We start from the raw sequence: 19,135 nt of genomic DNA, 5'->3' as shown, positions 1-19,135 counted from the left end.
GCCAATTTCTTCATTCCTTTGCATGTGTAGAAGAGAAAGAACAGAAAGATCATTAGAAGCACAGAGGTACTGAAGGAAAGGCCCATTATCTGCTGAGAGACTGTTACCTGAATAGAAGGTTCCCAGCCCATGAGGAAGAATGGCCATAATCTGGCAACCATCCAAGGCCAGCAACTCCAAAATTGATAATCAGTTTGGGATTAAAAATGGGAAACAGTGATATTATTCAATCCATTTATATTTAATGTTTTTGTTGGATTAGTTAACCATTTAATTCTACACAAAACAGATGGGGTTTTTTAGCAAACAGTTTTAAAATCTATTCTTTTATTACAATTATTTCCCTCACTTTTTATGATAACCATATTTCAAAGTGAGACACAAGTAATAATATCAATAGTAAATAGAAGTACAAACAAATATTATTGAAAAGATGGTTGGTATTGTTTCTTTACTGCACTTTATGTTTTATAGTATTTTTAACAGGTGTTTTATTAAATTATTGAAAGCAATTCAAAGTATGTGGCATGTCTCAAAGGATGTGTAAACACATTTTTCCTTATTGGACCTAAGATACAGGCTTTTAAAAGCCATGACAGAAATGGAACCGATAAGATAAAGGGGACAGAAAAAATGTCAGGGTTATTTTATTTCTTTTTGATGCTATTTTGCTCAGCTGTAGGTATTTTTACTTTTATATCTGTTTACAACTGCTTGTTTATTAGTTTTGGTCTACATATCTATGCCTTACGTAGTTTATTTTTTAATAAAATAAAAACATTTCATTTTTGTTACCCCATTGTTACATTTGCTTTAGCAATAATCAAACACTCCAAAAAAGTCTAAGCCAGTTATGTTTATGCTTCATCAAACTGGGGAATCTGCTGTTGCACTCCATCCAAATTCCAGATGAGGCATATTTCATTTCTAAACAAAAACTACCTGGCTAGGTGGAGCTTTATCACTTAGGTATTACTGAACTTAAACACCCCAGGAATGAAGTATAGAGATTAAGAGGGTGGAGATCCTATGAAGGGATCTTCGATTGCAATAATTCCACCCCACCCTAACCCCACAAATGCACCTTCTATTATGTACTGCAAATGTTAGACTGTGCAGGCGAATAATGTATTCATAAAATTGATTTAATTTTATGGAAAATGATCAGTTATTGATTATATTAGGACACAGGAAACAGTTTTGTGAATGAAAAATTTTAAAGTGATGAGTCAAGCTTAGCCAGTGTCTTAATGTGATTGGTTGTTGCCATTTACAACTTAATTTTTTAAAAAACCCTCAAGAATTCTGTCCCATACCTGAAAGTTAGTACAGTATGAGAAAGACAGGTTTAACTTGATCAAAAAGTGCCTAATCACAACTCACTACAAGTACAACCAGCAAAAGCTATGAAAATGGCACCACTGGGATACATCAAAAACATCTCAGAAACAATCAGCAGACTACTACAACCATGCAGCTTCACCATAGTGCACAAACCAATTAAAGATCTCCAAAACATCTTAAATAAACCAAGACTCAGAAGCCCAAGAACAAAAAACGGGAGTTATCTACAAGATACTGTGCAGTGTAAGGACCGTAACAGCTGCCCGGTAGGACAAATAGGCAGAAGATTAGCAAAGCACATCCATGAATACCAACCAACAGTAAGAAGAAACAATGAAATCTTCTTAATCTCATAACATATAGACTCAACAACAATTTCAGCTAATAAACTGAAAGCATCCTATACCACGCCAAATCCAAAAAGGCTAGAAACTTGACATTCAGATTAATCAGCCCTCAGCAGACACAGAGCAGGGGTGAAATGCTCCCGGTTCGGACCGGATCGCCTGATCTGGTAGCGATGGAGGCAGGTGGTTCGGAGAACCGGTAGCAAAAATCCCTGCCCCCCCCCAATGCCCAGCTGAGCCGCGCAATCATCAGAGGCTTTTTTTCTTTTAAATGCCTCTGACAATCCAAGCTGGGTTGCCTGATCAGCAGAGGCTTTTTAAAAAAGCCTCTGCCAATCAGGCAACTCAGCTTGGATCGTCAAGCTGAGTTTGACAATCCAAGCTGACGGTCCAAGATGGTGCTTGACGATCCAAGCTGAGTTGCCTAATCGTCAGAGGCTTTTTTTCTTTTAAAAACCTCTGACGATCCAAGCTGAGTTGCCTGATCGGCAAAGGCATTTAAAAGAAAAAAAAAGCCTCTGATGATCAGGCAACTCAGCTGGGATTGTCAGAGCCTTTTGAAAGCATTTTTTTACAACCTCTTCGCCGAAGAGGTTGTAGAAAAAATGGTTTTAAAAGTTTTTTTAAAAAAGGCCACGCCTACCCAGTCACATTACCCCCTCCACCAAGCCACGCCCACAGAACCGGTAGTAACAAATTTTAGATTTCACCACTGACACAGAGTAATAAACCACATTTATACACCATTCAAAAGACAATAAAAAGCTAAAAAGAAAACTAGAAAACCCCCTCCAGCAGCCAAAACTGAGATAGGCGCCACTAAGAAAAAACATCATCACCCTAACCAACACTGGCAGGGTAAGATACCGTATATGAACAGGGAGTAAATCCCACACTCACTAGCACTGGTGATGTCCCACCTGGACTACTGCAATGCTCTCTACATGGGGCTCCCCTTGAGGTGCACCCGGAGGCTCCAACTGGTCCAGAATGCAGCCGCGCGGGGGATTATGGGAGCAATAGGGCGCTCCCATGTGACACCCCTCCTGCGTGAGCTGCACTGGCTTCCAGTGGTCTTCCGGGTGTGTTTCAAGGTGTTGGTGACTACCTTTAAAGCGCTCCATGGCTTAGGGCCTGGGTATCTACGAGACCGCCTTCTGCCGCCAATAGCCTCCCACCGGCCAGTACGCTCGCACAGAGAGGGGCTCCTCAGGGTGCCGTCGGCCAGACAATGTCGGCTGGCGACCCCCAGAGGGAGACCCTTCTGTGGCGGCACCCGCCCTCTGGAACAACCTAACCCCAAAGATACGTATGATCCCGGACCTCCGGACTTTTCGTCAGGCCCTTAAAACTCACTTACTTAATCTAGCCGGGCTGGTTTGATCCCATCTTTCGGTTTTAATTTGTAATTGATTTTATTGGGGTGTTTTTAAATTGTGGGCCGAAATTATTTAATATCTTTTTAAATTGTTTTAAATTTTGTATGCTATGTTTTATCTTCACCACCTTGAGTCCTGCTGGAGAAGGGTGGTATAAAAATCAAATCAAATCAAATCAAATAAATAAATCAATAGTTACTTATTTGGGTAATGAAACATCTACAAGCAAGCTCAGGAAGCACTAAGGATTTCACATCCTTTTGAATGTAACATAATTAGAGCCTAATATATTTGTGACTCTAATAATCTCCCATTTAAACTATTACAAGATGTGCTCTGAATTGTCTTTAAAAATAGTTCATAAATTGCAGCTTGTTAAAAACAAAGCTTGAACATTATTGTAGTATTTCACTAATTTATAGGACTCCAATCTATTTGTAGACTCAATTTAAAATGCTTCTACTTGTATTTAAAACCTGGGATCAGCTTACCTCACAGGTCTTCCTCTACCATAGCTACCCATTCAAGCCTCACAATTTTAGATATCCAGTTCATTTGCATGAATATTAACAAGAGGGTATTTTTAATGTGGCACCAGCTACAGAATGTGTCCTTTTAAAAAGAACTATGTAAACCAGGGCTATCAAACTGGTGGCCTGCGGGCTGGATGCGTCACGCACATGCCACATCCACCCCAGCTCCGCAAAGGGGAAAAACATCGATACGTCATGTGATGGCAACCTGATGCCGTGAGTTTGACACCTGTGATCTAGACCCTTTGTCTATATTTTCTGAATTTTTCCTAGAAAAAGTTATACTGCATACTTCCTGTTAATTTATGCTTAGCATTACTTGATACTATGACAAAATATTATGTGATCTGAGTTTCAGATAAATAACAGAAAAGATTGAGGCATTCTAAATCACTACTTACTGGATAATTCATAGGTCATTTGGTGTTAGCAGGAACAACCAATAAAACAACAGCTTAATCAAAGACTAAGGAAGACCCGGAGAAAAGATGTTGTGCATAAGACTGATACTGGAAGAACCAAAAGTATAAGGACTGGATTTTGTTCCTTTTGGATTCACCCCTCCCCCCCAAAAAAACCCTCAATTGTGGAATGAAACTATTTTTATTAGGGACGCATAAACATTTAAGATTCAATTATACCAATTTGTATAAAATATGCCTTTAAAACGTATTTAGAAGCTTTTGAATGCCCTCTTACTCTCTTCATATACAGGTAGTCCTCTACTTACAACAGCTAGTTTAGTGACTATTCAAAGTTATAAAGACACTGAAAAATGTGATTTATACTGTTTTTCAGAGTTATGACCTTTGCAGCATTCCCAGTATTGCGTAATCAAAATTCAGATGCTTGGCAACTGGTTTATATTTATGATGGTTTGTGTGTGCCATGATCATGTGACCTTCTCACAAGCAAAGTCAGTAGGGAAGCCAGATTCACTTAACAACCGGGTTACTAACTCATCAACTGCAGTCATTCATTTAACAATCGTGGCAAGAAAGGTCTCAAAATGTGGTAAAACTCACTTAACAAATATTTCATTTAACAACAGAAATTTTGGGCTCAATTATGGTCATAAGATGAGGACTATCTATATGAGATAAGTGGAAATAATGTTACTAAAATTTCTGCCCTGCAAACATTTTGCTCTGCACCACAATCTGGATAATCCTATGGATCAGAATAATTAAAATATTTTATATTCACCATTCTGTGAGATGTCACTATACTACTTACTTATTCAGCCGATTTAGAAATTCCTATAGTCAGGCTATAGTTGAAATATATGCATTTGTACAGGTATTAAGAATTTGTGAAAAATATGAACTTCTAATCAGTTTAATATCCTTTTGGTAGTATGAATATTACTGTTATAAATCTGGATTTATTTCTGAAATCAGAAAAACACACAATCAGATTCAAGATGAATTGCTCATGGCTTATTGAAATTACCAGGTTTTCTTTGCTTCTTACACAAGCACTTTATCATAATTTAGAAACATTACTGGACTTCTCTAATTCTACATAGGAATGATGTACATAATTTAGCATAGATTTTGCTGCTGTAGACTATGAAAGATGTTCTAACATTCTTACCTTTTGTGAAAAATTGAGAAGAAATGGCTTCTTATTGCTGATCTCTAAAAGTTTTAAATGTTATGATTTGATGACAGCTGCATTTGTTTACTCAAGGGACATTTCTGACCATATGCTTTTTATAGGTTGCATTAGTCAATTGTATGCACAATTATGGATTATGTGTAAATAATTATTCAGAATATGTAATTGCAAGGAATTCAGGTCTACTTTAAAATAATTAAAGTTATGAGAATTCAAGAAGCAACTCAAACAGGAGACCAAAAAGATTTATTACTCACAATGACTGCATTAAGAAAAAACAAAAATGGTATAACAGAGTCAGCCCACTTGCACTGTGGAAGGCTTAAGTTAAGACAGAATAAACTTGGGGATCTTGGCTCTCCTGCTAATGTCCATACCTAGAAAATAAAAAGGATTTTCCTTTTAGGACAAAGTAGCAATTATGTCAGAATACAATCATTTTTCTAATCTACAAAATACCCTTCTCTCGGGCACCAGGCTAAACAGCTTCCCAACAAAACTCCCATCCTAGCGTGAGGGAAAACCTCATGGACTACCAGAAGGTTAAAAGGATAAGGATCCCTCAGATCTCAGGTGGGAGACTATTCTAAAGGGCTGGGGCAGCTATGAAAAAATCATGCTTCTGAAGTCCCATCAGATGACAACATTTAAGCGAAGAGAACCTGGAGTGCACCCACTCTAACAAAGTGGGATGAGCAGATACATATTCTCAGGGAGAGATGGTCCTGCAAATAACTTGGCCTGTGCTATATACATGATTAGTACTTGGATGGGAGACTAATAGGAAATACAGGAAAGTTAGCTAAATTGGTTTTAAAAAACATACTGGAAGAAAGTGTTAGTAAATCACTTCTGTTTGGTAAAAAAACTACATAAATATTTCCATGAAATCACCAGAAGCTGATCTTAATTTGAAAGAGTCCTGACTTGCAGAAAATCTGGTATCCTACAGAAGTTTTGAATGCCAAAATCACAAAAGTTTGTTCTTGGTCATGTTTAAAGAGACAGATATGAGGGAGTTGAAAATATCTAGAGCTGTGATGGCAAACCAATGGCATGTGTGCCACAGGTGGCATACGGAGCCATCTCTGTGAGCATGCGAGCCGCTGCCCAGGTCAGCTCCACTGTGCATGCCCGCGCACCTCCTGTCAGCCAGCTGATTTTCAGGCCTCTGCTGGGAGATTTGTGCATGTGTGGGGGTGGGTGAGATGTTCCCCCCCGGACCCCATTTTTGGTTCCAAGAGGCTTCAGGGCGGCCTGCTAGCACCAAAATGAGGGAGGGGGGCTCCCGTTTTTGGTTCCAGGGGGCTTCATGGAGGCCTGCTAGCACCAAAACAGGGGCTGTGTGCGCATGCCTGAGGGGGGGTGGGGGGAGCGCGTGCATGCACGGGGACAGGGTCTGCGGGGGGGCATTGCATTATGGGTGTCTGGACGCATATGCACTTTCGGCACCTGAGGAAAAAAAGCTTCACCATCGCTGATCTAGAGCAAACTAGGTTGCATTTTCCTGATTTAAGGGATAGCACCTGCAAATTAGGAAATCATACTAAATAACTCCTACATCAGTGCACTGCTTGTTAACTGCTGGTTTGCACAAGCTGGCAATTCTGCCATTTAAAAATGAATGAAACATTACATCATGCTTATACCATATGTAACTGTTGGGCACACTTGATCTGAAATGTGTTGCACACTTTACATTACATGACATAGAATGTTGAAAATTTCTGTGAATCTTAAGCAATATTATTTCTTTGCTCTGAAATTCTATTATTGAGGCTTTTGTTTATGATGCTGCAATCTTATTGATTCTTATATATTAATTAAGGTCAACAGAAATCTCTCCATGATATAGAGATTTTATCGCTGCTTATTACAATAAAAAAACAGATAAATTATTAGATTTAACAGTTATTTGGCCATAAACTATTATTAATGTAATTGCAAATCTGCTCCATTCTTCTGTTGCAAATCTGTATCTATCAAATCAAGTTTACAAATATATTTTATACTGTTATTGGTATTTTAACAGATATCAGATTAACTACCTTTATTTCCAAAGACATTTAGTCCTGAGTACATAGTCCCCATTTTAAGGTCTACTCTTCCCAAGGTCTACCTTTAAGTCAAATTTTTATGTAAACTGGAACAATATAATTGTACAAGTAATATTGAATAATGAACTTGAACCATTATGTATTCAACTTGAATCAATGTATATTTAACTCAAATTTTGCTGCAATAGGCTCCGTTCATAACTGTGGATTATTTTTACATCAGGGGATTCTTAATGCCCTGGGGACTTGTACACAATCATTCTACTTATATAATGAAATATATGTGCAATCTTGAATATAAGTCTGCATACTGTATACAAGTATATACTATACTTTTATCAATGACACTTTTCTCTGCTGCCTAAAGGGTTAATTCATACATGCTCATGTACTTTCCTTTAAGCAGATGTAGTAATGTTGTACTTCATCTACATCCCTTTAAAGCAGATGGAAGTGCCAATTTCAGCTTGCCAAAACACTCTTAATGTAAACTCTACCTATAATCAAAACACCTAGATGAAATTATGCATATGCTATGGTTAACTGAATTTCCCTTATTTAGGCAAGTATATGATACTTACTTCTGAAACTCCCATTCTCGATTATCTAATGGGCATACCTGCCGAGTCTTAAGCCAGCGGGAAATGCAATGAAAATGGAAAGCGTGCTAAAAAAAAAAAGGAGGGAAAGTTATGAAAACAGCATGTTGTAAACTGTTTTATTTCTATTTTTACTTTGTAGAATTACTTCAGAGGATGATGAGATCAGCAGCATATTCTGGGTAAAAATTATCACCAGGAATTGCAAGGCAAAGCCTGATGTATAGAGAAGGTCTCCACTCTCTATGTTACCCATCCTTTCAGTTTTTAGCTTTCTATTTAAGCCTTTTAATTTTAATTGCTTTATATTATCTTTTTTATCTTTTTATTATATTGTAAGTTGCCCAGAGTTGCTGTATCAGTGAGATGGGCAGCATAAAAAAATAATTAATAAATAAAACAGTTTCAACCAAATACAATAGCATAAACAAATTTCAGTTTTAGAAATGAGAATGCTATTAGGTTCACTGCATTCCCCCAAATTTGGAAGCAGGTTCTAAATATTTTGCTTCTTAAGACTTCTAGCTTATTTATTACTGGAAATTATTAGTAATTCTTATTGCTACTGGAATAAAAAATATATTTAAACGGCATAAAATAGATTCCTTACATTACAAACACCCCATGCAACAGTGCATTCTTCCGAGGTAGCTGATGCTTGGTTAGCTTGGCATTCTATACCTGCAAGAACAAGAACAACATTAATGTTATGATTCATAACTACTTATTTGAGTAGATGAAACAAGAACCTGTGATGACAAGTATGTTCTCTGCTAAAAGTGGGACTGGAGAAACGAGACACCTATATTGTATGAATAACGAAGAAGGCTCAATATGACATAATCAACTATTTCTCCATTTTTTATTTTCATTACATCATAAGAAGCTATAGAAGCCAACAGACCAAGCATAGCAAGCAACACCAATTCTCATAATCATACTGACATGGACAAATTTGTTCATCCATGACTGGAATGAGTCTTAAAGCCAAATAAAAAAAGAGAGAGAGAGAAAAAAAGAGGGGTTGGGCATAAAAATATGCCTTCTACTAGAATATACTTCATGGATGTGTAACTGATAGCTCTCCAAAACCTGAGTGCAGCCCTAAAAGCCTTCAAACACTGTATTCAAATAATAATTTGCAATGTAACAGAAAAGGAAAATTAGTAAAAATACTGGCATCATTATGTCTCAATCTACATTTAGCTAAAGTAACTTAAATGAATTCAATTTATTTATTTAATGAGGTATACTTGCTACTGAAATCTCTTTGAAGAGTTTACAATAAATTTAACATCAAGACATTAAAAACAGCTAAAATAACAAGTAAAAAGAAAACAAATCAAGAGGAATAACAACAATAGTTCAGACTCCATGGGATTTTTTTCTTTCAAATGGCAAAGGAAATTTATTATTCATTTGAATTTTGAATTTGATTTATTCCAAATCTCAAAATTAAGAAATGGTGCTTAAGGCAAATTGGGATTATCAGTTTATTTTTGGCAAATTCTGTTCACCAAAATAGGAAGTATATGAACTGCTTTTGGCAGAAAATTAAGGATTGCATATGGGTTTTCAGAAGCAGAGTTCAATTTAACTACATTCTGAATCCATGATTCTGATGGACAATCAAATGCTATTAAAAACAGGCTACAATATTTATAATACAATAGCTGCATTGAATGTGAATTTTATTTTACACATGTAGCTTCAATTTCCTAGCCTTTATCAAGCAACCATCAATTTAGGGAACTAGTTAAGCTGAAAAAGAGGAAGAGAGCTAGATTTCATTAGAAGCAATTTAATTCCAAATTACTATATGATTTTTCTCAGCAATTATTGTAAATTTTAAAGCAATAGAAACTTATAGCATCTTGTAGCAATATTTTAGGAAGATGAAAATTTCGCAACCAAATTCTAGAGTCCAGTTATACAGTATAATAAACCATGTTATTCATACCATTTCCACTACCCAGTTGTATGTAGGTGTTTCAGAACAATGACACAGTAGATTATATCAAAAAGTTAAGATGGCTGTAATGTGCCATACCCGGGGCTTCATGTATGCATGAGTATATGTATAACTTTCAACTAGCTATTTCCTAAAAACTATAAAATCAGATTTTAGATACCTAAATATAATGCACCAGGATTTTTCTAACCTAAAATGAAGAACCTTTTTAATCTATCCTTTCTCAAAGGAAGTGATCAGGGTCATACCAGCAAAGGTAGGATTTATCATGTGTCCCTCTTTCTTTCTAGAATGAATATATACAAATGTACATTTGCAATACGGTTGCAGAATGGTTTAATTTCATTTGTTATTTGGTTGAATATACTTAATATATGGATGGATGGTCATTTTAACACCAAAGGATAGATTTGAAACAAACATACACAGCTATAGTTTTCACTGTATATCTATATTAATACAGTTAGACGCACAAAAATATCCTCACAATACTGCTTCATGTGGCAATATGTATATTCAGGATCATGTTTTTCCCCTTTCTCATTTTTTCTGTTTTCTGTGTCAATTTCAAATTTTATTTTACTATTATTTATTTATTTATTTATTTATTTATTTATTTATTTATTTATTTATTTATTTATTTAATGTGATTTGTATGCTGCCCTATCTCCGTAGACTCAGGGCGGTTCAGAACAATATACTGTACTGCAGATGGTTTCTTCTGTTTTCAACATTAGAAGCAGCTATAGTCAAAAGTGAAAATGAAGAGATGCTATATTTGTTAGATTTTAGAAGCTTATTCTTTGGTTTGACAGAAATTAAGCGTTTTAAGTAAACATCAATATATTTATAATTACTGACTGAATAAACTTTTTCATTTTTCTGTTCATAGTTTCATAAGCAAACCAAATTGATATAATCTGTCAAACCCTTAAAAATTATCTATCTTTCCATTTTCTCCTAAATTTCTGTCTTTCACCTAGAAGAACAGCTTGTTTTCTATTCTTATTTCAAAATTCTGGAACATTCACATCTTTATATGCATCACTGGTGAGTTCTGATCTGCAACCCTGGTAAGCTGGATATCTCTTCCTAAGTATAAAAATGATGGCTATATGGATATAGACAGTTTTGCATTAACATTTAACACCACTATTTTAAAAATGGCGCAGCAGCCAAATGGCAGACAGTATAATGCATTTAGCTTAGTTGTAATATATTTGTGGTATCTTGCACTAACTTTCGCCTCTGGATTACTCTTTAAGGAAGATGTACAGAATATATAGCAGTATTACAAATCTGAGATTAGCACGAGTGTACTAGGGCTGTCCCTAAGGAAAACGTAGATGATGTATCAGCCCAAAGAATGGTGTTGGACCCCAAGATATGCTCCTTCAGTAAATCTACAAGCATTGCCAGATAAGGTATGTATTCCTGCAGTGAAAATACAATATATGACCATTTAAAATAGATAAATGTCTGGACTGATGATACAATAACAAATCCTCAATGCATCCAGCCATTCTTTCAGCTAGCTTTTTCATGTCATATTACCTGCAACAATTGAAAACATAGGTATTTGGGTATATTTTTTCAAGAATCTTGTCAATATTCTGAAGCAGGGAAGGAAACATTGATCACACAGAGATGGAAAACATACAGCAAGACATGCTTGAATAGAATCTGCATTAAATTGCTATCTTGACAGAATTTAGGAAATTCATTATAGCAGTATTTTCAGTAAATTAAGAGAAGGCTTTATGTCACTCCACAAAGCTCTTCTAAATAGTTACCTAACGCAACAGATTCAACAGTGATTTTCTTTGCTGTTTCCCCTGACTGAATACTCCAGTATACACGTGTAAAATGGGGGCACACATAGGCCATGCCCACCCCAGCTCCATGAAGGGGAAAAACGTCGTGATACATCACATGATGCTACGAATTTGACACCCATGCTCTAGCATATGGCTGATTATCCTCATAACAAGGCCCACAACAGATACACTCCAGCTGTTATTAACCCTTGTTTCACTCCTGGGAGAGAAGCATAAAACTACACAAATGTTTTTAGTGTCAGAAAACAGATTCAGAAGCAATTATGACAATGGCTTAATTTGCCTCATCATTCCATAATGAGAGCAAACTTCAAAGGCCTAAATTCTAGTTTGTCTCAAAGGTTTTCTCTTTAAAAGCCAAAAACCAGTTTATAGTCATGACATTCATAATCTCCAGCCTACAAAGGAACTGCAATTCAGTGAAAATTTGAAAGTTGGTAACCCAGACCCAGAACTACGAATACAACTTCAAGTGGGAGTAGGATGGGGAATCTAACACAAATGGTGGCAAGCAATTATTGCCCTACTTTCCATTTGAAGTTGTTTTTTCATCATGTCACTGGACTTTTCTATTAGTCTTTGCACATCTGTAATTATAGGACCTGCAATACACAAACACATATATTCTCTCTTCAAGTACTCACAGAGATCCATAATATGATTTCTGCATATTGCACAGTTGTCAACAACGATGTCCCAAGCCCAAAGGGCAACTGCATTCCACTACAAAAAGAAGACACATTTAAGTGTATACAAGTATCTACAAAAAACTCAATTTTGCCCATTTCCTCCTAGTCATCCTTGACCCAATTCAGCTTTTTTATTGAATATGGTTTACTGAACAGCAATATAAATCACAGACCCAATCATATCTAGTTATAAACACTTTTCATTCAGTCCCAATGATTTTCCCCAACCACTAGTGTTATTGTAGATATATTTTATTGTTCTAATTAACAAAAATAAATCAAAAGCCTTTTCATTTCATATTAGCCACAGTGGCACAGTGATTAGAGTGCAGTACTGCAGGCTACTTCTGCTGCCTGTCGGCTGCCTGTAATTTGGCAGTTCAAATCTCACCAGGCTCAAGGTTGATTTAACCTTCCATCCTTCCAAGGTGGGTAAAATGAAGATCCAAATTGTTGGGGGGCAATATGCTGAGTCTGTAAACCGCTTAGAGAAGGCTGTAAAGCGCTGTAAAGCGGTATATAAGTCTAAATGCTATTGCTATTAAGCCGTATGATTTAACTGTGGATTACATGCAAAAATTTCAAACTATTGTTTCCAAATTACCATATTAACACATATAAAGTGTTAATCCAAATCAAATAAGATGTGAGTATTTGAACCCATATAAGAAATATAAGAAAAACAAAAAACCATTCTCAATAATCAGTGAATCATTAATGCTGAGCCGATACCTTTTTCTTAACCTCACTCAATACATATATTAAAATTACTACAACCAGTAATATTTAATTTAATAATTTAATGCAGTTACATCCATTATTTTAATAGCAATTAAATTTGATTTTTTTCCTTCAATGAGCCATCCAATTAGAAAATAGATTGTTTTGTAACTCAAAAGTATGTACTAATTCAGAAAAATTCTGTTATTTCAAGTAAATATAACTAAATGTTGCTGAAGTTGCTTTCAGTCTCTGTTAGCTATGATTTATTTTTAAGCATTTCATTTTCTTTTATTATGAAGTCAGAAAAATTATTGTTCCATGGAGATGGTCCTACATGCACTTTTGTCTTTCTTAGCTTTCACTCCAATTAGCCAACCACAGTGACAGCTACAAGTATCCTTAGAAATCATCTACACAGTCTCACAGACGTAACACTTTCTTATCTAGTGGACTAAATTGTGGGTCTATGTCATAAGGACACATACTGATTGAAAATTAATTCAGGTAGTCCTCAACTTATGACCACAATTGAGCCCAAAATTTATGTTGCTGAGTGAGAAATTTGTTAAGCAAGTTTTGTCCCATTTTACAACAGTTATGTGAATCACTGGAGTTGTTAAATTAGTCACACGGTTAAATGAATCTGGCTTCCCCATTGACTTTGCTTGTCAGGTGGTCACAAAAGGGGATCACATGATCCCAGGACATGCCAACTGTCATAAATGTGAGTCAGTTGCCAAGCATCCAAATATAAATCATGTGACCCTCAGGATGCTACAATGGTCATAAGTGTGAAAAATGGCCATAAGACTCTCTTTTCAGTGCTGTTGTAACTTCAAACGGTCACTAAGCGAACTGTTGTAAGTCGAGGACTACCTGCATGTTCATATTTACAAGCACTGTCACATGTAGATTAGGAAGACCAACTGGTATGACGTTAGAACAGGAGCCAGAAGAGCCAATTTCCTGACGTATCATTTAGCCAATATTTTCTTGGTCAGAGATCTTATTTTCCCGTCGCGCCCCACCCCCCCAAAGCATCCCAAGTCAAAGAACTACCGAGAACTGGTGACCGAAATGCCGTCTTTAAAAAGCCTAGTGAGTACTTAAATCCACCGGTAAAGTTCTCCCTCACTTTCCTCTCACCTCCCTCTTCCTCCCATCGCCTTTCGAACGGAGCCGCGCAACACCCAAGCACTTGGCGGCTCACTCCCGCAGCCCCTTCTCAAACTCGGTCCAGAAGGATGCTGCCCAGTCTAAGCATCTGCCCGTTCACATATACTAAAGAAGCCCCTCCAGAAGAATCGACACCCTCTCTAGTCCGTTCGGCTTCATTACCATTACGGGTCAAACCGCTTCCCCTTTTCTCACCTTCTTTACTTCAAAGCGCTTTTTACCGGCACCGCTGTTGGTGCCACTCGGAGTGTCAACATCCATCGCGGCAGCCATTTTGGATGAGGAAATCCCTGCAGCGGTCTGCCTTCAACTCGCATGCGCGCGACTAAATAAAAGCCACGCGATAGTTTCCTTTTGGTTCCCCTCCCTTTCTCTCCCCCCCCCCACTTAATATTGTGTTCGGTGGCTGACGCCCTCCCCTTCCTACAAGCAGGTGTGAACGAAAAGGGGGAGCGAGCGGGGGGGGGACGGGACCTGATCACGTGCCCCTTCTCTCTTAAAGGCGCTGGCCAAGGCGGGGCCCGTTACGCGCAGCCCTTGCGTCGTCTTCCTTGCCGCTCCTCGCCAGTTGCCCGACCCTGGCAGGGAGGGTGGAGGAAAAGGGGTAGAGCCTCGTAGACGCTCCTTTAAAGAGATATTCCGGAATTACTCAACGTCAGTTGATCAGCCGCAGAAAAGGCAGGGTTACCAAATCTGGTGGCCCTACCTTTTCTTTATTTCCTTGTTGCCAACTGGTGGTTCTCTGGATTTGCGCGGCCCGAAATAAACACAACATGGGAATAATTAAAGGGGGGGGAGTAAAGGCGGGTGGGTGGGCTGGTAAAATAGAAGGTGCAGTAGCCCAAATCTTAGTCACGCCACTCGCAGCTTCAGAAACAACTGCTAAGGGTCGGCCCTACAAATTTCGAGCGAGTCACAGCGTTGGCAGTTCATCTGATCCCTGCAAAATCCCCCCCATGTATTGGGCTAAGACCAGCCCGCGTCGGAAGCCTCTTCTTATTGCCTGAACCTTTTACGTGCATCCTGCCTGCTCTGGCCCCGATTAGCAACTCTTGATTTAACCAGGGTTTGCAGAACGATTTTTCTTTTTCGTTTTGAAAACATTGCACGCGGCACTTCGCCGCCGTCTCCCCGGACGCTTTGTTTCGTCCTGCAATAGATTTTTGCAGATGTTGTGTGCCAGATCCGGTTACAATCGATCGCGTGCAAAATGCACTTGCAGCCCCAGCCAGCAGAATCACGTTGCCTTGCTCGAAAAGCCCCATTAATTTGAACAGTACTTCTTAACGAACGAAATATTAGGACGACAATCGATATATAGCCGTCCATTTTCTCAGCGTGTTAACTCGCAAATAAGTCTCGCTGAACTCCCGTGTTTGTGCTCTGCGTCATACCGACCCTGTAGAGATGGCATCTTGGCATATCCATAAAAGCTTGTCTGTTCTCTCAGTTTTTGACTTTGATGTAACAGTTTGAGGTTGTTGCTGATTCTGATTACCAAGCAAACGAAATAAAACGGAGCCAAAAAAAGAGGGGACTTAAATTCATAACCACAGTCATTAATAAACCAAATATTAAAATCCTATACCCATAATAAAAATTATTAAAATGCCACTTTGAATACTATACTCAGTTGCTTCCCCCTCTTATCAACAGCCTGCATGGCTGACTTCATGCAGTTATATCCCAAGCCCAAGATAATGTCTCCTAAATTGTTAAGGTGTATAGAGGGGCCTGTTTCAAATGCAAAAAGACTGAATTGTAGCTTTTACATAATATAGAAAAACTTCAGCATTTCCTTCACACTTACTTCCTTTTCCTTTAAAAAACGAGTAAGCTGAGGAAACTGAAAATGTTTTTACGTTTTACCAACTTCCACATACCCTGAATCATTGATACCCACCTATCCTGAACCTATTCAAAAGTATTTTTTGAAGCTTAGTTTTTCATATACTCACTCTTTCCTCTTAAGTAACTGCTTCTTTGGTTTAATATCTACATACTTTAGGCTTGGAATAACACCCTTACCTAAATATGTATTTACTAAATATGTACTTACTAAATAAAATAGATACGCATTAGGTAGGTAGGCAGCTTTTCCTGTAAAATTAAACTTACTAGAGTGCAATACTCTTCATAGAAACTCTTGAATATATTTCAGCAGTATCCACAACATTTTTCAGTGCCTAAGGTAATTGTCCTGAGATCTTAATCTGAAAAATGGCCTATAAATTGTAGATTAAATCAAGCCAAACTCACATTCCAGATTAGTAAATACGCACACAATTTTAGCTTTCCCAGCTAAAAAGTTTGAGGAGGGAGAGTGGAAGCCAGCAAAAAAAAAAAAAAGTTACCCCAAATTGGTATGCAATCCTTTATATAAGCCTTACTGTGAATAATCAATAAATGTTGAAGTAAACATGCACAGAAATGTTACCTGGCCTGTTCTATACTAACACATATCAATTAGTATAGAACAAAAATTAGTAACCTACAGCTCTAAGGCTGAATATGGCTCATGGCCTAATTTTAATAGTCCTCTATAAGAGGTTAATTTGGATCTCAATGATGAAAGTGTTTTTCCTCTAAAGTTTAAAAGTTGGAACAGAGAAAAAGATGTCAGAGGATGAGCAAGTAGTATCAGAAAGAAATAAAAACTGTCAAAGAAGGGGGTTTCTATCCTCTTTTCTTCTGCTGCTGTCTACTACTTACTGTGGCCCTAATTTTTTTTAAAAAATGCCTATGCCTAATAAAGTGTGAAACAAATTTAAGACTATAGCCATACAGTAGTCACTTCAGATTTCAGAAGTGTCATATTATTATAGAATTATAGAACCTAGTTACTCACAGCTCAAGGGTTCTTTTAGACTTTAAAGGTGTATCAAGAAATAATACTTGAAGTAACATTATTTTAGATCCATGAAAATGTGTATTAAATAGAAAATAAAAGTACTCTTAAGCATTTCATTCTTTCCTGCTTTTAAAATAATGGGAATGCCATGAAAATGGCCTGAAAAAGAAGGCAAAGCTCCTTGAAAGAAGTTTGTAGGGCTCCTTTCTTTGTTGCCTGGAAAAAGCTTTTTTCAACAGAGTATCCTTAAACTTCTGATCAAAGCTTTATACAAACTGTTCAATAAAATTAAATAGTTTAGCTTTATCAGCAGCATAGATTATGTGGTTCTCCAGCATATCAGAAACTTTATTAATTTTTTTGCAAGATGCTAAAGAAAGAAAAGGTTTTCCAATCCTTCTCTTTAAAATTATTTTATTATAACTGGGTAAAATCTTCATATATCTCAACAAGATTGGCTTTTGGATAAAGGGTTTCCATTATATTAGCCCCATATTTTTTCTCAAAACCCAAATGTTCTATGGCAGGGGGGTCAAACTCAAGGCCCGCGGGTCGGATTCAGCCCATGGGTGCTTAGATTTGGCCCACAGGGCCGCCCTGGAAACAGCGAAGGACCAGCTCGCAATGCCTCTGCCAGTGAAAATGGAGCTCATGAGGGCCACGTGCGACCTTCCCAGGCCCGTTTTTGGCCTGGATGGCCTCCTACAGCCCTCTACCCCTGAAAACGGAGCTTGGGGGGGGCTGCGTGTGGACCCTCGGGCTCCATTTTTGCTGGCAGAGTGCTGCAGGAGGCCATCCAGGCTGAAAACGGGGCCCATGGGCAACCTCCCTGGGCTCCGTTTTCACAGGCAAGCAAAACAAAACAAAAGGAGAAATGTTTCCCCTTTTGCACTTGAGCATCCAAGAAGGGACAGGAAAGGAGAGAGAGAGAGAGGAAGAGAAAAGAAAAAGATAGGAAGGAAGGAAGGAACGAAGGAAGTCCTGCCTTAGCACTTGGTCTCCAGCAGACGGTAAGGCTCCTATGGAGGACAAGAGTTTGGCACTCTCCCTGGTCTCACCTTCCTCCACTGGAGACAATAGATCCCCCAGCCCCGTCTGGGCCACCACAGGTGCCAACCCAAGTGATGTTGAACTGGCCACGCCCACCTGGCCCCCTGAGATCAAACAACCCTGACACAGCCTTCAATGAAATAGTTTGACACAGGAGTGAAATCTAAAATTTGTTACTACCGGTTCTGTGGGCGTGGCTTAGTGGGGGGGGGGAATGTGACTGGGTGGGCATGGTCAACTTTTTTAAAAAAAAAAACTTTTAAAAGCATTTTTTCTACAACTTTAAGAGGTTACAGAAAAAAATGCTTTTGGAAGCCTCTGACGATCAGGCAACTCAGCTGGGATCACCAGAGGCTTTTAAAGGCATTTTTTTTTCTACAACCTCTTTGGCCAAAGAGGTTGCAGAAAAAATGCTTTTAAAAGCCTCTGACGATCCCAGCTGAGCAGCACGATCATCAGAGGCTTTTTTTTTTTACTTTTAAAAGCATTTTTTCAGCCGAAGAGGTTGTAGAAAAAGTGCTTTTAAAAGTAAAAAAAAAAGCCTCTGATGATTGCAAGGCTCAGCTGGGCATGGGGAGGGGGGGTGCAGGGATTTTTGCTACCGGTTCTCCAAACCACCCGCCGCCGCCGCTACCGGATGGAGCGATCCGGTCTGAACCGGGAACATTTCACCCCTGGTTTGACACCCCTATAATGGGATAAAATACTAACCTTCTTCCAAAAGGATCCAACAAAAGTAATCTGATGACTACTTATATATGGTACTATCGTAATCAGGTTAGTTATTAAAAAGATGCAATTCTCCTTTCCCCTCGCTAGTCATTGACAATAATTAAAAATGGATTGAAGGGAAATCTGCATGTGTCAAGGTTTCATAGCAGAAAGAACATGAACTGCCTCTATCTACCGGTATGAAAGCAAACTTTTTTCAAAAGGTGAATGCTTAAATTTAATTGC

The 19,135-nt window shown here is 38.0% G+C and overlaps 2 protein-coding genes across 2 annotated transcripts in view; both read right to left on the bottom strand.

Moving 5' to 3' along the window:
- Positions 1-5,450: 5,450 nt before the first annotated feature.
- On the bottom strand, positions 5,451-15,651 carry RBX1 (ring-box 1). The gene is made up of 5 exons (XM_034402876.3): positions 14,473-15,651; positions 12,334-12,412; positions 8,490-8,560; positions 7,862-7,947; positions 5,451-5,600 (listed from the first exon to the last, which is right to left on the bottom strand). Exons 1-5 carry the CDS (start codon positions 14,548-14,550, stop codon positions 5,588-5,590), a joined length of 327 nt encoding a protein of 108 aa, XP_034258767.1. The 5' UTR covers positions 14,551-15,651; the 3' UTR covers positions 5,451-5,587.
- XPNPEP3 (X-prolyl aminopeptidase 3) overlaps positions 15,651-19,135 on the bottom strand; it is a 27,683-nt gene continuing 24,198 nt past the window's right edge. Inside the window, exon 11 of the mRNA XM_087873914.1 lies at positions 15,651-15,767. Coding sequence (XP_087730040.1) covers positions 15,666-15,767 — 102 coding nt within the window. The 3' untranslated portion in view covers positions 15,651-15,665. The remainder of the gene's footprint in view (positions 15,768-19,135) is intronic.

Source organism: Pantherophis guttatus, chromosome 7 (genome assembly GCF_059756535.1).
Source record: "Pantherophis guttatus breed Tessera chromosome 7, ASM5975653v1, whole genome shotgun sequence".
Classification (NCBI taxonomy): domain Eukaryota; kingdom Metazoa; phylum Chordata; class Lepidosauria; order Squamata; family Colubridae; genus Pantherophis; species Pantherophis guttatus.
The sequence above is the reverse complement of the archived record's forward strand: the minus strand, read 5'-3'. Positions and strand labels throughout refer to the sequence as shown.

Coding starts and splice junctions, on each gene's coding strand:
- RBX1 (XM_034402876.3), bottom strand. CDS start 14,550: ATGGCTGCCGCGATGGATGTTGACACTCCGAGTGGCACCAACAGCGGT. Junction 12,413..14,472: donor AGCGCTTTGAAGTAAAGAAG/GTGAGAAAAGGG, acceptor TTCTTTTTGTAG/TGGAATGCAGTTGCCCTTTG. Junction 7,948..8,489: donor TTGCATGGGGTGTTTGTAAT/GTAAGGAATCTA, acceptor TTTTTTTTTTAG/CACGCTTTCCATTTTCATTG.